General features: G+C 40.1%; 1 protein-coding gene and 1 long non-coding RNA gene across 2 annotated transcripts in view; one reads left to right on the top strand and one right to left on the bottom strand.

The window, feature by feature from the left end:
* CUBN (cubilin) overlaps positions 1-25,230 on the top strand; it is a 265,963-nt gene that overhangs the window by 131,077 nt on the left and 109,656 nt on the right. The window contains exons 32-36 of the mRNA XM_081553627.1: positions 14,910-15,069; positions 17,095-17,208; positions 18,916-19,026; positions 21,585-21,713; positions 22,700-22,832. Of these exons, the coding sequence (XP_081409753.1) occupies positions 14,910-15,069; positions 17,095-17,208; positions 18,916-19,026; positions 21,585-21,713; positions 22,700-22,832 (647 nt within the window). The remainder of the gene's footprint in view (positions 1-14,909; positions 15,070-17,094; positions 17,209-18,915; positions 19,027-21,584; positions 21,714-22,699; positions 22,833-25,230) is intronic.
* Positions 536-15,028, bottom strand: LOC145531394 (uncharacterized). The gene is made up of 2 exons (XR_014072394.1): positions 13,383-15,028; positions 536-2,068 (listed from the first exon to the last, which is right to left on the bottom strand). It is a non-coding gene; the product is annotated as an uncharacterized LOC145531394 (long non-coding RNA).

The raw sequence follows: 25,230 nt of genomic DNA, 5'->3' as shown, positions 1-25,230 counted from the left end.
TGATACAGTCAAGTTAATTTCTTGGTTCGGCTACTTAGAGTCATTAGCAAAGAGAAAAATATTCAACTGCCAATGATGTTGCCAGATAATGTTTGTGTTCATGGATTTTTAATAGAGCTCAAGTGTATTACTCAATACCAAAGTAAATTATGCTTGAATGGGGCCAGCCATCAGGGTTTTAAACCTCCTTTAACAATTTGGATTGTCAGAAGTGGAAATATCCTTTTTAACAGTCATTGTGTTTATTGAATACATAGAATGTTAAGGTTAAAGAGGAGAGGTTAGAGATAATTTACTGTCATCTGCTTATTTAAAAAATAAGAAAATTTTAGTGCAAACAGATCAGGATCAAGACCAGGTAAAAATTAATATCAGAACCAACACTACAATGCAAGCAAGCCTAAGTAAGAGTAAGTATTTTGGTAAAATATAACAATTACAGTCTATCTGCAGAAGACTGAGTCACAGGATAAAGCACAATTGAAAAAATAGGAGGAGAAGATAAAACCAGGGTTACTTTGGAACCATTCAGAACTTTTTCAGATGAACTCATACTTCATTTATTAATTTTGGGAAAAATGTTAGGATCTCGAAGATGAATTGCAAAGTGGGTTTCCTTTGAAGTCATGTGGTCTGAGTCGCATCCATCCATTTGGTCTTAGGTGTCCACTGTGTATGAGACACTACCAGGAAGTCATTTCCAGGCTCAGCACCACCACTAACTCTCCATGGCCTGGGGATGCTAGTCTGCTCATTTATAAAATCAAGTGCCTGGGGAACCAGCAGAAAGAGGAGACCTTGGGGAGAGGATCCAGTTCTGAGTTGTGTTTGAAGAGGAGAATAAGGGAGGAGTTGGAGAAACAGACATAAAGGGGCAGGTGATGTCAGTAGTGGGTTCATCCCGGAGGCCACAGTATGACTCCACAGCACTGGGCTTCTGTTCATCCTCTGGGGCACAAGTCCATAGTGGTGGAGGGGTCCTCTCCACACTTGTTCAGAAGAGAGCTCTTCTTGAGGGATGTCTTGTCTCCAGAGGTCCCCAGTGGACACAGTGTAAACCCAAGGGAGCCCCAAAGCCCTCACTCTGGGCTGCAGAGAACTAGAGGCACAATTTTCAGCACATAGAAGAAATCGATGAAATGGAACAACAGAACAGTAATACACAGCCTCTATCCCATTTCACGGAACCCGCAGCGGCAGTCTTTGTTTGCCAGAGGAACAATCTGTGTGATGCATGAATGACTAATAGATGCATGGCTGAACACAGGAATACTGTTGTCATCTCTGCTCCTACAACGATCAGCGCTTCAATGGAAAATTGAAGACGGCAATTTGGGAGCATGTTGAGTGGAATTCACCTCCTGGCACAATTACTGATCTTCGATCTCAATCTTTTGAGACACATGAGAACTTAGATAACATTGCAGAAGCAAGTCTTCTAGAATTTCATGCTGCTCTAATGAAAACAAGAGAGAAACTGGGTTTTTTGACTGCTATTGAAATGGTGATGGCATCGTGGGGAAACTCATCAGAAAGCTCAGTTTACATTCAGCTTTCAACTAATTTGGTGATACAAGTGCACTTTCTGCTCAGTCCCTTTGAGTGGCTGGCGTCCTTAACCTCTGGCTTCCCTCGATGACACACTGAGCGTTTCTTGCTCAGGCGACAGCAGGACCCTCCGGCTGAGCAGAACTGTACGGTCAGTATGAACACGGCCCCATCGGGTTTCCTTTCACGAAGGCCGAGGATTAAAGTGACCTCCGACCAACAGCTTAATTGCTTAATTAGAGGCTCTCTCTGGAGCCTTAAACTCACATAGCTCCACGACTCTTACTGATCTCAGAGAAATGCAGCTGCAGCCCAGTGTGAGAGGAGAGGGGAAGGAGAGCTGCCAGAGCAGCAGGACGACTGGCCCCAGAGACTCCGGCCTCTGATTCCAGCATCCTCTTTGCTCAGCACAATGGAATGTCTGCCTTGTGAGAACCAGCGGGGAGCAGATGAAAGCGAGCAGCCCACAGTCCTGATCCAGCCTCTCATCTGGAGAAAATATCCGCTAGGGATACAGGACCTAGGACCAAAAAAAAGCGGCACATTTTGAGTCACGGTTTGCTTTCTGAAGCTCTTCACGCTACTCTAGGAGAAAGAGAGCAAAATGTTGGATTTGAACTAGAGAATACCAGAGCGCCCCACCCCCCCAACCCCACCCCAAAGCCACAGTGTTCTGTTTTTGTTCACATTACTTAACATTGAGGCTCAGGGTAGGCAAATGTGAAACACAGTATCTGTTTTTATTTTTTAAGATCCTACCTATGATGTGTTTCCTTTGAAAACATCCACCATTTCTAAAACGGAGCAAAAAGACACAGGGATAAGAGAAGTCAGTACTTCAAAGAAACAATTCTTAAACAGCCCTTCTTTAAACATTTATTTTAAAAATAAATCCATGACAGAAATCAATCTCTTTCCCGTTCTCTCCCTCTTGCATCTTCCCTTTCTCCTTCACTTCTCACCATAGAAAGCTGACTTTCCATTTGAGGATGGAATCTGATAATGATTGAGGAGGATCTCTGATAATCTCTGTTAAACATTTTATTTAATGGTTTGCTTTTGGCAACCCATTTAGCCATCCTGACTCCCAGTGCCAAATGAGTTACCAAAACTGTGCCAGCATTTTGCATCCCCAAAGGAAAAAAAATTACTGAATTGGAGCCAGGGTCCTCAGTCTGTGGACCCAAGCTTTGTTTTGTTTGCGTTTTAGCTCAGAATCTCTTTAAATGCTTGTTTATTCGTAAGAATAAAATGAGCTTGTTGGGTTTCTTTTCCTACCAACATTTCCAGTCATCTCTGAGTCCCTGTTTGCAACAACTGCAAATTAGCAGAGTTTATTGTCTCCTGTAAACTGTGAAGCTGGAGTGCCACCACGTAGAACAAAGACTCAGGAGTGAGAGAGACCTGACACCAGATGTGCACTGTGAATTTGCGATTTCATTTCAGAGGAGCATAGCTGGAAAATATCACTGACAGAGGAAACTGATGCTTCCTCCCTGTCCCCACCCACAAGAAAAGCTGCTATAATGAGTAATATTTCCATTTCCTTCCTTACCTACATTTATGGCTTTAACAGCTTGGATAATTTCCTGGCAGATTCCCCTCCCTATCACTTAATATTTCCTCGGTCTTGGCGCAGTTCCCATTCCCTAATGGGGATTCTATTTGCAGCCATAATAGCTCCTTCTGTATGTATGGCACATGTGGATATATTTCACGGACTCTCATCCTCCACACTGACCTTGCACCCTGATGAGAATGTCTTCTGTACCCTTAGATCTTAGCCTCTGCCACACATTTTGACCCCGATAAGCTTCAAAGTAATTCGAGCAGTAGACACGTGTTGTGAGAATGAATTAAAGTAAAGGCTAAAGACCAGGTTGAAAGCCTGGGTGAGGTGAGGAAAGAAGCCTTGCTGGTCCAGGGAGGCTGTGTTGTACCAGAAAAAAGGCAGGAGTGAATGGATATCTGGATCCAAGACTGGAGCCAGGAGTTAGGAGTCGGGGATTTTGATGTTAGGTTTAGTGATGAAATAGCATCGCTGACTCAATGGACATGAATTTGAGCAAACTCCAGGAGATAGTGAAGGACAGAGAAACCTGGTGTGCTGCAGTCCATGGGGTCACAAAGAGTCGGACACACAACTTAGCAACTAAACAGCAACAATCTGGCCCCTGTACCCTTTGTTCCAGCTTGCTCAGTTACCCATGCCGGGAATCCTGCGCATGTGCAGTGGGTGGAATGCATGACAGCTGCCAACCACTCCAGAACCCACCCAGGCCTTGAATAAGACTTTCTGAAATGCCTTTAAGGATGCCTGCTTATAGGTCCAGGGAAGAGAGACTCGAGTTCAACTCTGTTTCCCAGGATTTTTTTAAGGAGACTGTAGACATATCACTTTAGCTTCTTAGAATCATGATCTCTCAATATTCTGTTGTCAATGAGTAAAGCTTGATTTTTATCTTTTTGGTTGGTTTAATGATAGTTGATCGATGTCAGGCAGATGGGATTTGTATAGTGGCTCCACACTACCCAGCGTGTGACTGTGAACATGTTACTCATGCCTTCTGAGCCTCAATTCTACCAACTGCAAAATAGAATTGTAGGAAAGAATTAAAAAAAAAACAACCTAAAGCATTAATCACAGTATCTGGTACAGATAAGTGTTAGCTATTGCATCTGATTTTTCTATTACTACTGTTTCTACTTTTATTACTACTAATACTATGTTAAAGGTCTTAACTAATCTTTTAAAAAAAATATTTATGTACTTCCTGGCTGCGCTGGGTCTTCCTTGCTGCGTGACGGCTTTCTCTAGTTGCAGCAAGCGGGGACTACTCTTCACTGCTGTGTGTGGATTTCTCATTGTGGTGGCTTCTCTTGTTGTGGAGCACAAGCTCTAGGCACGTGTGCTCAGCAATTGTGGTGCACGGGCTTGGTTGCTCTGCTATATGTAGAATCCTCTGAACCATGGATCGAACCTCTGTCCCCTGAGTTGGCAGGTGGATTCCCAACCACTGGACCATCAGGGAAGTCCCTTTAACTTACATTTTTGAAAATTGTGAACCTTAGATACACAGACCTGGATCCACAATCCCCAGTTCATTGGTAACTATCTTGATTAGTTTATGAGCAGACTCATTTTAAGTATTTTTTTTTAATCTTAAAATATATATTATAAAATTTTTGCACGCTCTTCAGTGTATCATCTCAGTTAATGTTTTCACTTCATAAGTGGGTTATTCTCATACTGTCTAAAAGATTCACAAATGAGTTGAGAAGGAGAAAATGGTAGTACAGTAAATGAAAATAAAAGCATATTCATATACATTCATAATTTGTTTGCATGGAAAGCTTAACTCTGAAGTTAAGATGGCATTGGCATACTTTGGGGAATGTAAAATATGCTGTGTGTTTTGCTTTTGAGTTAAAATAGTTTCCTCTTGCTCCAGTTTATGCTAATTTTAACCCACATATATAGTGGGTTTATTTTCTCCCTGAGGAAGATGAAACTTAATAAAAGAAGATAGATGCAGTAGAAATACATTCTCATCTCCTACTCACAAACATTCTGAGAGTACTTATTCAAGTTTCTAGAAATGAAAATGCAAACATTTCTGAGGAAGCTAATGTTCATTTTTCCCCTCATCATGTGCACACTGTGATGCTGTGAGTGCTGAGTGTTTCAGTGAGGGGACCACAACTCACTCCATCACCAGGGCTCTGATCCTGGGGGAGAGGAGCTGTGGGCTGCAGTTCTACACGTTGCATTTGGATCAGGCACTGTCTTTGGTTCTCGGTAAGGCAGCACCTGTGATGCTCGTCTTTATTCGGTACACTTTTTTTTTTTTTTTTAAAGATTTTTGATGTGGACCACTTTTAAGATCTTTTTTGAATTTGTTACAGTATTGTCTCTGTTTATGTTTTTGATTTCTTGGCCACAAGCCATCCAGGATCTTAGCTCCCTGATTAGGGATCAAACCCACGCCCTCTGCATTGGAAGGTGCATTCTTAACCCCAGGACCACCAGAGAAGTCCCTGCGCAGTATGATCTTAAAATGGACTGTGTGTTTTGCTTTTGAATTAAAATAGTTTTCTTCCTTCCTTTTGCGTCATGTTTTACATTTTAGAAAGCACATTGCATGGTGGTGATTGTTTGGAGACCAAATTAAAGGGGGGCACAGATTCAGGCAGGGGGGTTTCAGGCTGCTGTAGTGACCCAGGCAAGAGGGGATGAAGTCCCACAGCAAGACACTTGCTAGGGGGGAGGAGAGGGAAGGGGTCCAGGAGACACAGCAGAGGGAGAACTGACAGAACATAAGGCTCCATTCCATGGAGGGGATAAGGCAAGAAGTGAAGGGGCAGGAGGAATTAGGGGGAGGGGCGAGGACTTCAGTCTGAGACAATGATTTCCATGGTTGATGGGGCATACCAGCCGTGTTGTCTGGAATGTGGTCGGATATCTGAGCCTAGAGCTTGGATTGAGGTCTGGACTACAGTTGTAGATGCTGGCCAGCTAACAGATGTCTTGGAGATCTTAAAACAAAAACCATATCCTTGATAGAGTCCTGTCAGGAAGCAAAAGGCTAGATTAAATGGCATCAATGTCCATCTGGCTTTGATATTGCAATTCAGTTATATGAAGAGCATATTTTCATGTCTCTGTGTGGGATCACTTACATTTCTGCTTGGCTAAACATGTAAACATTTTATTTTATTTATTTATTTTTTTATTTTAGTTGGGGGCTAATTACTTTACAATATTGTAATAGTTTTTGCCATACATTGACATGAATCAGCCATGGGTTTACATGTGTTCCCCTTCCTGGACCCCCCCTCCCACCTCCCTTCCCATCCCATCCCTCTGGGTCATCCCATTGCCCCAGTCCTGAGCATTTGTCTCATGCATCGACCATGGAATGGTGTTCTGTTTCACATATGATAATATACATGTTTCAATGCTATTCTCCCAGAACGTCCCACCCTCACCTTCTCCCTCAGAGTCCATAAGACTGTTCTATGCATCTGTGTCTCTTATTCTGTCTTGCATATAGGATTATTGTTACCATCTTTCAAATTCCATATATATGCATTAGTATACTGTATTGGTGTTTTTCTTTCTGGCTTACTTCACTCTGTATAATGGGCTCCAGTTTCATCCATCTCAATAGAACCGATTCAAATGTATTTTTTTAATGGCTGAGTAATATTCCATTGTGTATATGTACCACAGCTTCCTTATCTATTCCTCTGCTGATGGACATCTAGGTTGCTTCCATGTCCTGGCTATTATAAACAGTGCTGCGATGAACATTGGGGTACACGCGTCTCTTTCAATTCTGGTTTCCTTGGTGTGTATGCCCAGCAGTGGGATTGCTGGGTCATATGGCAGTTCTATTCCCAGTTTTTTAAGGAATCTCCACACTGTTCTCCATAGTGGCTGTACTAGTTTGCGTTCCCACCAACAGTGTAAGAGGGTTCCCTTTTCTCCACACCCTCTCCAGCATTTATTGCTTGTAGACTTTTGGATAGCAGCCATTCTGACTGGTGTGAAATGGTACCTCATTGTGGTTTTGATTTGCATTTCTCTAATAATGAGTGATGTTGAGCATCTTTTCATGTGTTTGTTAGCCATCTATATGTCTTCTTTGGAGAAATGTCTGTTTAGTTCTTTGGCCCATTTTTTGATTGGGTCATTTATTTTTCTGGAATTCAGCTGCAAGAGTTGCTTGTATATTTTTGAGATTAATTGTTTGTCTGTTGCTTCATTTGCTATTATTTTCTCCCATTCTGAAGGCTGTCTTTTCACCTTGCTTATAGTTTCCTTTGTTGTGCAAAAGCTTTTAATTTTAATTAGGTCCCATTTGTTTATTTTTGCTTTTATTTCCATTATTCTGGGAGGTGGGTCATGGAGGATCCTGCTGTGATTTATGTCGGAGAGTGTTTTGCCTATGTTTTCCTCTAGGAGTTTTATAGTTTCTGGTCTTACGTTTAGATCTTTAATCCATTTTGAGTTTATTTTTGTGTATGGTGTTAGGAAGTGTTCTAGTTTCATTCTTTTACAAGTGGTTGACCAGTTTTCCCAGCACTACTTGTTAAAGAGATTGTCTTTTCTCCATTGTATATTCTTGCCTCCTTTGTCGAAGATAAGGTGTCCATAGGTGCATGGGTTTATCTCTGGGCTTTCTATTTTGTTCCATTGATCTATATTTCTATCTTTGTGCCAGTACCATACTGTTTTGATGACTGTGGCTTTGTATTAGAGCCTGAAGTCAGGCAGGTTGATTCCTCCAGTTCCATTCTTCTTTCTCAAGATTGCTTTGGCTATTCGAGGTTTCTTATATTTCCATACAAATTGTGAAATGATTTGTTCTAGTTCTGTCAAAAATACCATTGGTAGCTTGATAGGGATTGCATTGAATCTATAGATTGCTTTGGGTAGTATACTCATTTTCACTATATTAATTCTTCCAATCCATGAACATGGTATATTTCTCCATCTGTTTGTGTCCTCTTTGATTTCTTTCATCAGTGTTTTATAGTTTTCTATATATAAGTCTTTTGTTTCTTTAGGTAGATATATTCCTAAGTATTTTATTCTTTTCGTTGCAATGGTGAATGATATTGTTTCCTTAATTTCTCTTTCTGTTTTCTCATTATTGGAGTATAGGAATGCAAGGGATTTCTGTGTGTTAATTTTATATCCTGCAACTTTACTATATTCATTGATTAGCTCTAGTAATTTTCTGGTAGAATTTTTAGGGTTTTCTATGTAAAGGATCATGTCATCTGCAAACGGTGAGAGTTTTATTTCTTCTTTTCCTATCTGTATTCCTTTTATTTCTTTTTCTGCTCTGATTACTGTGGCCAAAACTTCCAAAACTATGTTGAATAGTAGTGGTGAAAGTGGGCATCCTTTCCTTGTTCCTGACTTTAGGGGAAATACTTTCAATTTTTTACCATTGAGGATAATGTTTGCTGGAGGTTTGTCATATACAGTTTTTATTATGTTGAGGTATGTTCCTTCTATTCCTGCTTTCTGGAGGGTTTTTATCATAAATGGATGTTGAATTTTGTCAAAGGCTTTCTCTGCATCTATTGAGATAATCATATGGTTTTTATCTTTCAATTTGTTAATGTGGTGTATTACATTGATTGATTTGCAGATGTAAAAGAAACCTTGCATTCCTGGGATAAAGCCCACTTGGTCATGATGTATGATCTTTTTAATATGATGTTGGATTCTGTTTGCTAGAATTTTATTAAGGATTTTTGCATCTATGTTCATCAGTGATATTGGCCTGTAGTTTTCTTTTTTTGTGGCATCTTTGTCTGGTTTTGGAATTAGGGTGATGGTGGCCTCATAGAATGAGTTTGGAAGTTTACCATCTTCTGCAATTTTCTGGAAGAGTTTGAGTAGGATAGGTGTTAGCTCTTCTCTAAATTTTTGGTAGAATTCCGCTGTGAAGCCGTCTGGTCCTGGGCTTTTGTTTGCTGGAAGATTTCTGATTACAGTTTCGATTTCCGTGCTTGTGATGGGTCTGTTAAGATCTTCTATTTCTTCCTGGTTCAGTTTTGGAAAGTTATACTTTTCTAAGAATTTGTCCATTTCTTCCAAGTTGTCCATTTTATTGGCATATAGCTGTTGGTAGTAGTCTCTTATGATCCTTTGTATTTCTGTGGAGTCTGTTGTGATCTCTCCATTTTCATTTCTAATTTTGTTGATCTGATTCTTCTCCCTTTGTTTCTTGATGAGTCTGGCTAATGGCTTGTCAATTTTGTTTATCTTCTCGAAAAACCAGCTTTTAGTTTTGTTGATTTTTGCTATGGTCTCTTTTGTCTCTTTTGCATTTATTTCTGCCCTAATTTTTAAGATTTCTTTCCTTCTACTGACCCTGTGGTTCTTCATTTCTTCCTTCTCTAGTTGCTTTAGGTGTACAGTTAGGTTATTTAGTTGATTTTTTTCTTGTTTCTTGATACGCCTGTATTGCTGTGAACCTTCCCCTTAGCATTGCTTTTACAGTGTCCCATAAGTTTTGGGTTGTTGTGTTTTCATTTTCATTCGTTTCTATGCATAATTTGATTTCTTTTTTGATTTCTTCTGTGATTTGTTGGTTATTCAGAAGCATGTTGTTTAGCCTCCATATGTTGGAATTTTTAATAGTTTTTTTCCTGTAATTGAGGTCTAATCTTACTGCACTGTGGTCAGAGAAGATGGCTGGGATGATTTCAATTTTTTGGAATTTACCAAGGCTAGATTTATGGCCCAGGATGTGATCTATCCTGGAGAAAGTTCCGTGTGCACTTGAGAAAAAGGTGAAATTGATTGTTTTGGGGTGGAAAGTCTTGTAAATATCAATTAAATCTAATTTAAACATTTTAAATATATACATTACTTAAAATTTTACATGTTCCTCATACCAAATTTCTAAAATACAGAAAATAAAAAGGAAGAAATGGACACCATCTGTAATACTGCAAAACAGAGACAATTAACATTTTGGCTCATTTCCTATAGAAACACACACATGCAAACATGCTCACCCATATAACCACATGCACAAAGGGAGTTAAGAGAATACTGCATATCATTTTGTATCCTGTCTTTTTCACTTAGTTTATTTAATGCATTTCTTCTTAAAAACAGTTTCTTTGGCTCTTTAATCAGTTACATGGACACCCTAGAATTGAGTTAACCACTAGCTTATTACTGACCACTTAGATAAATCTATTTTTTGCTTATTATAATGATACTTGGAAGAGCATCTTTGTATGTATATCTTAGTCTACATTTCCTGCAATTTCCTTTATATAGATTCTCTCTTCCTTCCTGAAAACTCTATTATGAAATATTTTAAGTATACAGAAAAGACTCCACAATGTATGTAAAGTATAGCATGGACAAAAACATCCTACTTGCTAAATCTCAATATTTTACCATGTTTGCCTCAAGTTCTTTCTTTTCTTCCCCAAAAGAAATGAATTGCTGAAGACACAGTGAGGCCTCATGGGTAAACCACACTGATTCCAGTCCCTGCCCCTGGCCCAGAGGAAACCATTTATGAGAAATTGGTTTATGATTCCCATGGCTGTTTTGGTACTTTTTCATGGTATGTGGCTTCCACATACAGTATGTAGTATTGATCTGCATGTTTTAAAACTTGATGTAAATAATACAACATGACACCTATTCATCCATTCACTCCTTTCATTTAAAAACCTGTTTTGAACATTTTTCTATATTGTGGTGTATTCAGATCTAGTTCATTGTGTTTGTCACTATACAAGATTCTCCTCTATACCATGAGTCATGGACCCATTCTACTGTTAATGCACTTCTAAGTCTTCTAATATTGTGCTGGGGCAACCCTTATAGCAATGAACATTATTGTCCATATTTCTGAATGCAGTCATGCAAGAGTTTACCTCAGGTAGCTATCTGGAAGTGAAAGAGTTGGCTTTTATGTTTCCTCTGTTGCCAACTTCCGCTAAAAAATGTAAACATGAGAATTTATGTCTTTTAAGTCATTTAATTCTGGTGAACAATATGTACTACAATTTCATGTCAGTACCATTGTACAGATTAGGTGGCTGAAGGACAGAGAAAAATTTGTCCACAGTAACATCATGTGGCATCTCTCCCATGGCAGTCATTCTCTGAGCACCTGCCAGGGTGTTTTGCTAAATAAACTTACCTTCTGTTTTTTTCTTTAAAAGGGATTCTGCCACCTGCTTTTAAATAATGCATGCTCTTAAATAATATATATTTCCATCATCAGTAAGTACATGGAAAGGTGAAAGTTTCCCTTTGCTTGGCTCCTTTATTTTCTCAAATTGTCTCTGGACTCTGACCTTTGGCCTCCATACATATCATCAGAAAGGAGTGCTAATCTCTCAGCCGAAAGGTTTTCCTTCCCATCACTTTGTGCTGGAGTTGACACTTTGAACTTTGAAAGGGGGTTGATATTTATTCAAATCTCCTTGACATTTAAAACATTAAGTACTGAAGTTCATAGAAGTTTGGCTCAGTTCTGACTTCTGGCCACAGCTCAGGGTGTAGAGGGTCTCCCATGGCACTATAATGTCATGTGTTCTGGATACTCTGGGACCTGGGGGTGAGTCCAGCATCCTTGCCCATCTCTGCCTTCCTAGTCCTCTCGCAGTGCTGGTGAAGGGCTGGCACAGCTGGCAAGAGGGCACCTGGGCAGGTGTGTGTGGCTTGGTCCCTGCCTGATTGGAACCTCCTCCACTGCCCACAGGGCCCAGAAAGCAGTTCCTCTCGTCCTCTTTCCCCCTGTGAATGGCCTCTTCCCTGCCATCATGCCTGCTGTACATTTATACAGCCCACTCCACAAGAGAGGAGCAACTGTTTTTCTTAACTCTGGGTTTTCCTCAACCTCAGTCCTTTGTTCTCAGAGGTCATATACTGTTACATATATTCACTTACTCATTTGTTCATCAGACATTTGCTGTTTGTTATGTGCCTGGTTCTATTCTTTTTTTAAAAAAATTTCTTATTTTTGTATGGTAATGGTGAGCTCATGTATTTTGTTTGCTGGTACCTGGAAATTTGACAAACTCTGGATACTTTTTCAAGATACTGATTAACTTCCAGAAGAACTTAGCTTACTACTTAACCAGGTCTGCCTCTCTTTTTAGAGCTCCTGTAGTTGGAACTCCAGGGATAGTGGCTACTTTTTCTTTTGTGGATTCATAATTTTATTCAAAATTTTATTTTACTAGAATTACCTAGAAATGAGTTAGTTGTACTGTATAGTTTTTTGTTTGTTTTGTTTTGTGTATTTCTCTGACTTTTTCCACCTAAGAGACAGATCAGAAAATTAATTCCCAGGCCTAGGAAACCCTTGGCAGTAGACTTAAATAAGACTATGATAAGACTTAAATAAGTTATACGAATATGTTATACATGTAGCCAATCATATAATTTGCTAACTTTGTTTTGGGAACTAAATGGAAGTAAAGGAAATGTATATTGATAATTTTTATGACTTCAGACTTTTTAAAAATAGCAATAAGTTTTCTCATATTTTCTTCCCTCCAGTTTCTTTCTTATAATTTTATAAATTAAAACTTGATTTGATATTACAAGTGTTAAGAATTGCTCTTAAATAAAAGAATTGCTATTCCAAACTTAAAGAAAAAGACTTAGCTCTTTCCTTAATAACCTGAGGTCATATACTTTCATAAAATGGTAGTTAGGAACTTATAACTTAATAACTATTACACACCATTTAAAGAGAAGTAATGTGAAATGATATAGAATTTGGAGAAAGAAGAATTAAGTTTGGGGCTCTGCTACTCACTAGCTCTCTGATCTTTGTCACTAGCTTCCATTGTCACTATCGCCCATTGGATGAGACAATAGTTTATTAGCTAGCACACTTTGAAGTCTCACTTTCGTCACTAAAAAAAAAAAACACATAGTGCTGAAGACTAGTTGAGAGGTGTTGCAATGGTGCTTGTAAAATTACAGCATGCTAATCAAATGTAGGGTGTCACTGGTATATAATTTTGATGTAGGGACATTTGGAAACACTCTATCTTGGATCCATTCCTTGTGAAGCAATGCCCCAGCCATGTGAATTTCAGCCAAAATCCTGTGATTCCTAAATCTCTGGGTAGGAAAGTTGGAAACATGGAGACAGCCTAGAAAATGTACTCTTTCAAAGAATTCCCCAGGGAAATGGCTCATTCATGTGATTTTTTGAATTTTCTAATTCTAATCTTCATTTTCTACTGTCCTTATTTTGTCTTAAGAGGATTGCAATCAAAAAGACAGCTTAGAAAGGGGTGGAACAGTATCTGCTACTCACCAGGCCTCTGAATTTGGAGAGAAATAAAGGAAACTAGAAGAGTCTTGCCTTTGTGAGTTCGTGGACTTGTAAAAATCCTCTAAAAGTGTGTGTACTGTTGATGATGGTATTTGTTCTTCTTAGGAACTGTGTGATTTGTGACATTAGTGAAGTCTTTGTGCATTTGTGATCTTCTTCTTGAAAATAGAAAGTCTTGGGAGGAGAAATGGAATAGTGTATGTGAAAGGCTGTGTCCAGTTTCTGGCACATAGTAAACATTTAATGAATGGTTGCTGTTATTAATATTATTGTCAAAAAAAAAAAAAAAGGAAATTATTTCCCCTGGCTTAAAGATTCATGGGCTTCTCTGGTGGCTCAGTTGGTAAAGAATCCGCCTGTAGTGCAGGAGACCTGGGTCTGATTCCTGGGTTGGAAAGATCCCCTGGAGAAGGGAACAGCTACCCACTTCAGTATTCTGGCTTAGAGAATTCCATGGACAGAAGAGCCTGGTGAGCTATAGTCCATGCCACACAGAGTTCCAAGGCAATGAGAAAATTCAATTTCACACACCGATTCAGCAATCTGGAGCAGGGGTAGGGGTGTGGGGTGAGGTGTATGTAATGTAAACTCCATTCCACTGGCTCATATGGAAGGTCAGCGAAGTCCCAGCACAGAACTGAACAGACATAGAACCCTACATATTTTAAAATAATGAGGTAATTTTCTATTAATAAATCAGGCTCATATCACTATATCATTTGAAAGAATTCTACCATTTCTCTTCTTCTTGACCATAACCCTATGAAGAGCAAAAAGTTCCCGCAAATGCTGAGTTTCTGAAAATGAGTGATTCCTCATCATTATTTCTCATGTATTTGCTCCAATATTCATTCTTACATCAGCACATGTTGTGAGAATGGTACGTGATGTAACTGTCCTGGAGTCACGAGAGGATGAGAGTGGGGAAAGGCGTGGCATTTATAGACATCCAGGGACCTCATGGTTAGTTTCTCCGACATGGAAACTCCCACTGAAATTTCTGAAGAGTTCTTAGAAATGACCAAGGACTCAGATATTCCAACGGATCCGAGTGACTGGACAATAGAATAAAGCACTGGGTTCCAGCAAATGTGTTTTCTTTCTTTTTAAGAAAAAAGCAATTATTATTATTTGGCTGTGCTGGATCTTCGTTGTCGCGTTCGGGCTTTCTCTAGGGGCTGAGAACAGGGGCTCTTCTTCTTGTAGTGTGCTGGCTTCTCATTGTGGAGGCTTCTCTTGTTGCGGAGCACTGGCTCGAGGGCAAACGGACTCAGGAGTTGTAGCACTTGGGCTTAGTTGCTCTGTGACGTGTGGAATCTTCCTGAACAGGGATCGAACCCATGTTACCTGCATTGGCAGGCAGATTCTTAACCACTGGACCACCAGGGAAGTCCAAATGTGTTCTCCGCTAGGTCGCCAATGCGCAGATACATACTCCACAGAACAGGACCTCGTAGATGCCGATCTGAATCCCTGAACCAACATGTACCCAGTTGCCTTTCTTTGTAGGCATTTGACGGTGTAAGCTCTGCAACCGCCCGCCTTGCCGGTGTGTGTGGAAGACAGCAGCTGAGGAGCCCCATCATATCTTCCGGAAACAGCCTCTTCTTGCGATTTCAGTCTGGCCCTTCCAGACAGAGCCGGGGGTTCCGCGCTCTCTTCAGACAAGGTGAGTTCCGTGTGGTCTCCCCAAGGCGCGGGTCATCTGTCCTTACCTCTCCCTCTTGGTGCTGCAATAAAATGAGACTAGTCCTTGGAAATTGTTCCCAGCTTTCTACTTAACATGTGACAATTTAAGAAGAACAAAGGAACCATGGTTTTGCAATGATTCTAACTGTTGGGAGTTTTAACTCTGCCTTTGTCCTTCAGATCTCTGTATTCCTCAATCAGGTTGTCAGAATCATACTGAAAAGTGTCTTTAATATTAGAGACACTTGTAAAGAAATGTTTATACAAATTCATTCATTCACAGATAAATGACCTAGCATTTATCTAAGATTTTATGCTAAGAGATACACTGCTATAAATTGCATACTGAAAAGTGTCTTTAATATTAGAGACACTTGTAAAGAAATGTTTATACAAATTCATTCATTCACAGATAAATGACCTAGCATTTATCTAAGATTTTATGCTAAGAGATACACTGCTATAAATTGCAAGACTTGTAACATAGAGTCAGATTCTAAGCCTTGAGGTAGTGGTTGCCCTTCACCCGAAGAATCAATGTTGTTTTCTGTTGTCTTTTTCTTTTCTTTCTTTTTAGATTTTATGTGGACCTTTAAAAAAAAAATCTTTTGAATTTGTTATACTATTGTTTCTGTTTTATTTATTTATTATTTATTTTTGGCTAAGAGGCATGTGGGATCTCAGCTCCCCCACCAGCGGTCAAACCCACACCCACTGCCTTGGAAGGCAAAGTCTTAGCCGCTGTCTCGCCAGGAAGTGTGTCCCCCCATACCAAACTCCATTGTCTTTTTCTTAAATCACCACTTTCTATTAGACCTTTCCATCCATTGCCTTTTGTCTGGTATTCTTAGAGGTTAACCCTTTACCCACCATCAGAGATGGAACCCAGAGCTGGAGGGGCTCTTGTCTGCTGAATATGCCTGTGATTTTTTTTTTTTTCAGAGGATTCCTGTCCTTTCAAATAAGTATGGTCTCTTTAGTCATTTCATCTGTTTCAGTGGACTCGCTTGCTCATTTTCTGTAGTAAAGAGCCCTGGCCAGGAAGAGTTTTTGGATGGAGGTCCCCTGAGGTTGCAATGTAGACTTCAGAGAAAGACTGATTGCAAAGTTCTTTCAAAGAACAATTTCTTAACACTTTTTCTGTTAACTAATCACTTATATTTTGCTTCAGAGCAAAAAAAGTCCCCAACAGGTCTTCTCTGGGTTATTATAGCAGCCTCCTTGGTCTCACGTATTCCTCCAAAGTCAGTGTGCAATAGCGAGTTCTGACCCTGACCTTCAGCGTGCCATCATCTTTCCTGGCTCCGCACTAAACAGGAAGTGGAGCCCCAGCTTCTCTGGATGTTCACCATGGGGACAGAACCTGCCTGTCTCTTCTCAGCATTGCCCTGACTCTCCTCACGTGCCCCACACTTCAGCCAAGTCTGTGTGGTATCCCCCATACCCTCCTCTCTATCTTGTTCAGACTGCCCTCTCCCCAGACCACTCTTCCTCACCTCCGACTCCTCCTTCAGCGCTATCCCCTTTGTGACACACCTCATACACTCCTCAGCTCTCAGCAGGCGCCCCGTCTTCTGTTCCCACAGGGATCTGCACATCCCTGATAACACACCACTGCCCATATGAAGTCTCCGTCCATTGAGTATTTATTTTCCTAAAAATGAAGTCAGTCGTTAAGAGATTTTCCCTGTGCCTATAATTTACGAGTGGGTAAAATAAGTGAATCAGTGCCAGAGTTCTATCGAATGATTCAGGCAATTCATAACCATTTAATCTGTTCTTTGCCATTCCCCACTTCCTGTAATTGAAGAACACTGTTATAAATGTAGAGTATGTTGCCACTTTCTCATGGGTCATGTGAAGCTTCCTTGTCAGAGAACTTCCTTGACATGCCCTTTAGAAATAAGGAAACATCATTTATGTTTTCATTCTTCAAATAATTATTCTGGAGAGTCAGTAGAAATCAAAAGTGTATGACATAAGTGTGTGTCTGTGTGTCCCTCAGCCTGTGGCGGCCACATCTTCACTGACTCCGTTGACACTATATCCTCTCCACTGTTCCCGGACAACTATCCAAACAATCAGAACTGCAGCTGGATAATTCAAGCTCAGCCTCCCTGTAAGTAACAAAAATAAAAAAGAATCCAGGATGCATCATGTCTGTGGGAAAGTCCAGCGATGACTCATGTTCTTATCTCCTCGCTGGTAACAATTGATGGCCTTCCTCTCCTGTTTTTGGAAGTCCTAATTCCTCACGTGCAGGAGAACAAGGGTTTCCTAATCTGGTAGGAAGTAATTTTTGCTCTTAATTCTTAATTAATTTTCTTTTTGTAAGTTTCAAGGCCTAGCAAAGGAAATAACAAAGCGAAAACCTATAACCTAGTAGAAATGACAGGCATGTGAAATTGGGGATTAACAAAAATACTGGATGAATAAATAGTTTTTGACTATTTGTCTTGACTGTAGTAGGTGCTTAAGGAAGATGCTAAATGAATAAATGAACAATAAGAACCATAGACTAGAAAGTTAATAACTTAAACTTTGCGGATGCAATGCCATGAGAATATTGGTCTTCAGTCAAGGTGGAAGTTAATGATAAAGCCTGGTCTCTTTTAGTTATAAAATGTATTTTTAAAAGTCCCAGCATAGGCCTTGAAGAAGCATTTAATAAGTGCTTACATTGTGTTCTTTTTAGAATCCTAGAATCTTTTTGATCTGGTAACAATCTAGTGGTAAGGATTACTGTCCACATTTTATAGAGAAAATGAGGGGACCACTAAGAACTCAAGCAAAATGACCGTGAGGAGGGTGACCCCGGGGCCATTATGAATCTTGTTTCAAAGGAACCCTGCTCTTCTTGAGGTTTTTCAGGGGAAATTGATGACTTCAGACATAATGTGGGAAAAGCATTAAGTTCTTGACTCTACTCTCTAATTAATGACCTGTGTGATAATAGGAAAGTCACTTAGGCTCACAAAGCCCCATTAGCTAATCTAACAAATGAAGGGTTTGGCTTAAATATTCTCTAACATTTTTCCTAGGGATATTAAACATTAACAAAAGGGTATCTTTATTGCTCTGCATATGATTTAGGGGTCAGTGATGTAACCCTTAGCCAAAGAAAGTAGCCAGCCAGCCAGGAACCAGTCCTTGGATAAAGAAGCTCCCTGCCTTGAGTCCTGCAGCCTTGCACCTAAGGACAGTTTCTAAACAGTTGTAAAGCTCTTAGATGAAAGAGCTCACTGGTGTAAAGACAGCAAAAGGAAAAGATCCTATTCTAAAGATTTAAGACCCTGGAAGAAAACAAAAGGAAAATGGACCCAGACTCAGACTATTCTGCAAGTAATTCAAAGCTTTCTTTAAAAATGACTGAACCTCCATGTCCCTGCTTCTGGACTTAAAGTAACACAGAAAATGCTAGGATATTTATGCCAGGGAGGAAAATGTGTCTTATTTACAAGCACAGGTAAAGAATCAGAATTTAAGGAAGCTATTAAGAAAAGTATTTCTGAGAGAAACACAGCAACAGCTGATACTTTCCCCATCATCCATGAAGTAAACCCACCCCAGGGTTCTCTTACCAGCACCAGCATTTCAGAGTCTACAGACATTTTTAAAAGCTTTTCAGTTACTCTTCAGACAAAAAACTTTTAGCACAATGGTGGTTACTTCTCCTCTTTACCCCTGTCGTCTTGTGCACATCTGTCAGATTCATCAATTCTTTGCCAGAGAACCAGCAGGTGAAAGGATCAGGGGTAAAATCTTGTTCCCTGTATGTTTTGTTTGCCAGAACTTTATTAAACAGTCTTCCCTTCTTCCCTTACAGTCAATCACATCACCCTATCCTTCAGCTACTTTGGCCTTCAAAGCAGCACACCATGTACCCGAGATTTTGTAGAGGTGTTGGACGGTAGCCATGACGACGCACCCCTCCGAGGTTTGCCGTGCTCACTCACTCACTTCCGTGGCCTGGGCTTTTTACAGTTTCTGTACTTACATGGGTATATGCTCTCATCAGAGTTTAGAATGTTTCCAATAACTATGAAGACTTTCGTAAGCCAAGTAAAGATACTGAGAGGCTGAGGAAGCAGGATTCAATGTAGGTTTTGAGAAACTCAGCTCATTCATCTTCAAGGACATGAATGGTTTATGTATTTTTTTTTTAACTGAAACGTTGCAACTGCTTTCAGTTCAGTTCAGTTCAGTTGCTCAGTCGTGTCCGACTCTTTGCGACCCCATGAATCGCAGCACGCCAGGCCTCCTGTCCGTCACCAACTCCCGCAGTTTACCCAAACTCACGTTCATCAAGTCGGTGATGCCATCCAGCCATCTCATCTCCATCCCTTCATTCTTTCTGGAGTTATTTCTCCACTGGTCTCCAGTAGCATATTAGGTACCTACCGACCTGGGGAGTTCCTCTTTCAGTATCCTATCATTTTGCCTTTTCATACTGTTCATGGGGTTCTCAAGGAAAGAATACTGAAGTGGTTTGCCATTCCCTTCTCCAGTGGACCACATTCTGTCAGACCTCTCCACCATGCCTCGTCTATCTTGGGTGGCCCCACACGAAGTAATAAAATGCAATCCCTTCTAACATCAGATAGTATTCTGTGGGAAATTTCTTGTTACTATTTGACCACAGTTCTCATGTTCAAATTGAGCATGTTTCTTTTGGTTTTGTCCTCAGTGGAAGGAAAGTAATGGATGGATGGATGGATGGATAGATACCTGTAATGGATAGGTAAATACATATATATAATACATTGGATGGATGGATGGATGGTTGGTTGGTTGGTTAGATGGATGGATGGTTGGATGAACAGAAGAGATAGATGATAGATAGATAGATAGATAGATAGATAGACAGACAGGCAGATATTATGGAGTTCTGTTTGTAAGACATCCCAGTAAAATTAAAGAATGTTGCTTATAGTTTCTGTAATGTTCTCAAACAAAATAACCTCAGGTTATTTTGGGAAGATCCCCTGGAGAAGGGCATGGCTACCCACTCCAGTATTCTGGCCTGGAGAATTCCATGGACAAAGGAGCCTGGCATGTATACAAGTATCTATATGCATATAATTCCATGCACAATACACAGTGAAGTAAGCCAGAAAGAAAAACACCAATACGGTATGCTAACACAAATATATGGTATTTAGTTAATTGGTAAAGATAACCCTGTATGCGAGACATCAAAAGAGACACAGATAAATAGAACAGTATTATGGACTCTATGGGAGAGGGCAAGGGTGGGATGATATGGGAGAATGGCACTGAAGCATGTAAAGTATCATATGTGAAACGAATCGCCAGTCCAGGTTCAATGCATGATACAGGGTGCTCGGGGCTGGTGCACCGGGATGACCCAGAGGGATGGGATGGGGAGGGAGGTGGGAGGGGGGGTTCTGGAAGGGGAAAACATGTACACCCATGGTGGATTCATGTCAATGTATGGCAAAACAAATACAGTATTGTAAAGTTAAAAAATAGGTAAATAAACTAATAAAAAAAAAATTCCATGGACAGAGAAGCCTGGTGGTCTACAGTCTGTGGGTTCACAAAGAATCGGACATGACTGAGCGACTTTCACTCACTCACTCATTTAAGTGTTCTCTGTGAGTCACTCCTATTTGAGCTTTGTCACTCAAGCTCCTTATCCTGCGGTAGAAGACAGGTTCCATCAGAGAAGGGACTTTGTTTTGCTCATGGCTGTATTCTCAGAACCCAGAACAGTGCCTGAGATGATAGTGGGCAATTGACAAATGCTCTCTGTGGACTTCTGATTGTATTCTTTGTGACTTTTGTCTGTAAGCATTTGACCATGGTCAAGGATATATTATTTAACAGACACTTATATAACCTTGCACTGAGCACTATTCTGAACTTTATAAGAGTAAACTTTATAAATAGTACTATTTATAGTACTGTAGTACTATAGTGCTGTAGTACTATTTTTTATAAAGTTCTATTTATTATAAAACTTTATAAATAAAACTTTATAGATAGTAACTCAATTCTTATACCCTTATGACATAGAATTTCATTATTATCCATGTACCTGTTTCTCAAGTGGAGAAACTGAGGCACAGAGAACTTGAGTAACTTGACTCATGTCACATAGCTGGTAAGTGGCTGAGCCTGGAGGTGAATTCAGGTGTTCTGGCTCCAACACCCAGTTTCTCAGCTATTGTATATTGCCGTTAAGTATTAGCCCACGTCTTTGTGCAGGTGCCTACTGCCCTGGAGAGTTTAGCATTAGTTACACTTGGAAGTTATCTGTGTTTCTCTTACTTCCCCCTCACAGTTTTTATCATATTTATAAATGTGTTCACAGTTTATTTTGAATCATCAGGCATCATCCCAAGCACTGACCCTGATCTAAGTGGTTCTCTAGTAGTGGTTTCTTCTGTTTGCTTTGGTCTCTTGCGATTTTAGTGAATACATGTTGGCATATCGTCATTCATTCTCCTTGTCAATATCATCATTCTTTAGGCCGATACTGTGGCTCCTCCATGCCCCATCCTATCACTTCCTTCAGCAATTCTCTGATGCTGAAGTTCGTCTCGGATTCTACAGTGAATTTTGGTGGTTTCCACGCCACATATGCTGCATCCACGTCAGGTAAGAAATGTTAGCAAGTGGTGCTATTAGGTTAAGAGGAATGTGTAGAAAATCCTTGATTTATTATTTGGGATTCCTTTACGTTTTGTGTTCTGAACTAGTTTTGTAGATCACCTCTATGACTCATTTTACTGTCTTTCAAATTTGGTTAACATGCTTATAAGTTCTAACAGCTGTGAATTCTATACCACATCTTCCTTATCCTTTAACAGACATTTGTTCCCATACCTTGACTATTGTGACTAATGCTGCTCAGGGTGAGCACTGGAAGTGGGGAGAATTGGTTGGAATGATCTTGGGTGACTTGCTTGTCAGTGTGTCCTTGTTCTCCTTGATATGCTTGTTAAGGGAGCCCCTGATGGACAGTGTCCAATGGTGTCTCTTACGGGTGGACAGCTGCCATTCTTCAGTCTCCCTGGCGTGACAGCTGTGCTCAGGCAGGGCTGGGAGTCTTCAGGGATGCAGGATGGACCATGGCACATGGGGAGAAGGGGAAAGAGGAGCACCCAGGAAGAGGCTGTAAGCTAGGATAGTTCTGCTTGTCAGCTTCCTCATTATTAGCTGTTAAAAGCCTTAGAATGCCTGGGAGATTTGTGCAGGTTTCAGTGCTCTCCTGAGAAGGAAATGTTGAAATATTGCTTTCTTTTCTAGGCCAGGGGTGAAAATCATCCTGGTCAGAAATACTGAGGGAGTGTAGGATTAAAATGAGCCTTTTATTACATAAAGCTATAGTTCACAGGGAGAAAAGGCTTTTAGAAAAGAAACTACAGGAATTCCTTCTAATCCACCATATCAGTGGCTTTTAGTTTTCAAGTTACAGAATCTTTTCCTTATTATTATATATGCTGTGGATTTTTTTTTAATGAAATGAAAATAGTACATCCTTTGATGCTCTTAACAGCTCTTCTAGTGTTCTTTCTCTAATCTTCTGGTGTCTTGTATTCGACATTTACTCTGCCACTCACTCTGTTTCTCTTTGCTTCTAGCTTGTGGTGGAATATTCCACATGGCTGAAGGCATCTTCAACAGCCCTGGCTACCCAGAAGTTTATCCTGCTAATGTGGAATGTGTCTGGAACGTCGTCAGTTCCCCTGGCAACCAGCTCCAGCTGTCTTTTATGTAAATCCTTTTTTTTTTTTATAGTGTATTGTTTCAGTGAGAATGAATCTGCAGGAAGGAAGCACTGTTACTAATAGGATGGACAACTAATAGCATATGTGTCCAAACAACTGTTAAGAGAATATGGTGGGAACTTCAAGGAAGCCTGTTTGCATATTTCCTCTGTTTTAGTCATAGCTTAGGTTATAAATAGCATTAAACTTCTCTTATGAATGGTTTTAGAGTCCTGCCTAACATTACCAAGAGTACATGCCTTAGCTCTTGGCATGTTTTCATTTTTGGAATTCTCATCTTCAGATAACATTAATCTTATCTTTTTTAAAAAAAAAAACTTAGAAACATTTAGACTCTTCCAGAGAATCACTATCATTCTTTCTTCCAGCAGAAATCCCCATCTCAATTAAGCCTTCTTTACTCATACACCTTATCTCCACCACAATCCACTTTTTCTTCTTACTCCTAGCAAGGAAAGGATTTTGGAAGTATTTGAAACTGTTGGCCTGACAAAAATAGGTATTTTTTTAAGATATTTTTTCCAACAAAGATGAGTTTATTTGGAATCATCAGAGAACTGCAATTTGAGGCCTGCAACCATAGTGAGCCACGTGCAAGTCCCTGTATAGGAAGAGAAGGAGAACACTTCTATAGAGAAGAAAAGGAAGTTGAGAGGGCTGTAGTAAACATTCTTCTCATTGGTTGAGCCCTTCAGAAAGAAAGAGAGGTCTTTCTTCTTCCTGTTGGACACTGCTGTTTTTGCAGGGCATGAGAGTGCCCCTTTTTGGTATGTGACTATTTAATTGAGATTCTATTGATTAACTTTTTACATTTCCTCCTTTTGATCATAATCTTTCTCTGAAAGCATTGCTGATCTAGAGTCAGGGTTTCTAGTTTCAGCAGTTTTCTGTGTGTCCATGTCAAGAAGGACCTTCCCTGGTATAGTATCTCATGTCAGAGGGAAAGTGCACAGGCTGGAAATCTATTAAGGTCACATTTGTGTTAACTAGGAGGAGTGAGGGGGAGAATGCTCAGGAACTTTAAATTTGAAGTCCATTTGATATCATAGACACTGGAGATTGTCTGAAGCCATATGTCACCATCAGAGGTTTGGCAACAAACATCTAACAGGCCTAGTCTGGATATCTTGGGAAACTGTCTAATCAGATGTCATCTGCTTCAATTCCAGAAAATCTTTGCTTCAGGTCACCAGGTGATATGCAGGTCCAATCAGGGTTCAGTGATTTCTTTAGGTGAACCATATGAATCCAAGTGTCTATTCCTGAGAGCTTGGTTTCACAGGGTTGGTTAGAGGTACCCAGTAGTGGCCTTTCCAGTGAGGGTGAAGTGAGTTCTTCTGGAGGAGTCTTTTCCAATTGACAAAATCTCCAGGTTTCAAGATGTAACGCTTACTGTCTTCATTTCTTAAAGGTACACTATGAAAAGGTTATGCTATTAAAACATGGTTAATTTTAATAGCAGCAATTAATCCCCTGCAGTATTGGAATATCTCTCTTTTTATCAGTTCTGAGTCAAAATAAGTGAGAGCCAAGTGCATTGGAAATTCTGGGGCTATCTCAAAAGATAAGACTTTATAAGTTTCAAAAGGGGAGGATCCAAGATTTAGAAGGACCGATAGCAATGCTTTTGACCAAGGTGTTTGGAGGGCTTCTATAAACTTGGCCAACTGAGTCTTAATGATGCTGTTTGGTGTTCAATTAAATCAGAGGATTGAAGGTGGTAAGCACAGTGGAAGTGCTGTAAAACTAGTCAAACAGCAGACTTGTCAGAGTACCTGGCCAGTAGAACGGATTGCCTCAATCACTGTGAAGTCTGAGAGGAGTTCCCCAGGTAGGGATCCTCTTTTCCAAAAGGACTTTTGCCAAGGAAGAGAGAGCAGCCTGTCTGCAAAGGAAGGCCTCAGTCCACTGTGAAAACATATAGACCATGACTAAAACATATTTATATCCATTAGAGGAAGAAATTGTATAAAATCCATTTGCCAGAGCTTGAATGGTCCATTAGGCAATTTAAAATGTCTGGGAGCAGCACAGACAGGCTTCCCTCAGTTCTACTTTGGACAAGTGGGACAAGTGAGGTAGGCAATTTTCTAAGCCTTGTTAATGTTTCCTCTCTAATATTGATTCATGAAGGCAATCATCTTGTCAGTAGAACAATGGTTTAATGCATGCACAGTGGTGGGGAGTGGGAGTTTTAGAGTGGTAGCAATAGGTTGTTATTGGATGCAAACCAGAGCTTTCTCTTTTTATCAAACCAACAGAACTGAATTTCCAATCTTGTTTTCCCTTTTCTGAGGCCAATTTCTGGGCTTCTCTAGCCAGTTTTTCTAAATTTCCCTTTGGACCATGACAAAAGTTTGGTTGCTATTGGTTCCTTTAAGGGA

The sequence above is a fragment of the Giraffa tippelskirchi genome, chromosome 13, assembly GCF_054371585.1.
Source record: "Giraffa tippelskirchi isolate mGirTip1 chromosome 13, T2T-mGirTip1v1.2.pri, whole genome shotgun sequence".
In the NCBI taxonomy this organism is placed as follows: Eukaryota; Metazoa; Chordata; class Mammalia; order Artiodactyla; family Giraffidae; genus Giraffa; species Giraffa tippelskirchi.
The sequence above is the reverse complement of the archived record's forward strand: the minus strand, read 5'-3'. Positions and strand labels throughout refer to the sequence as shown.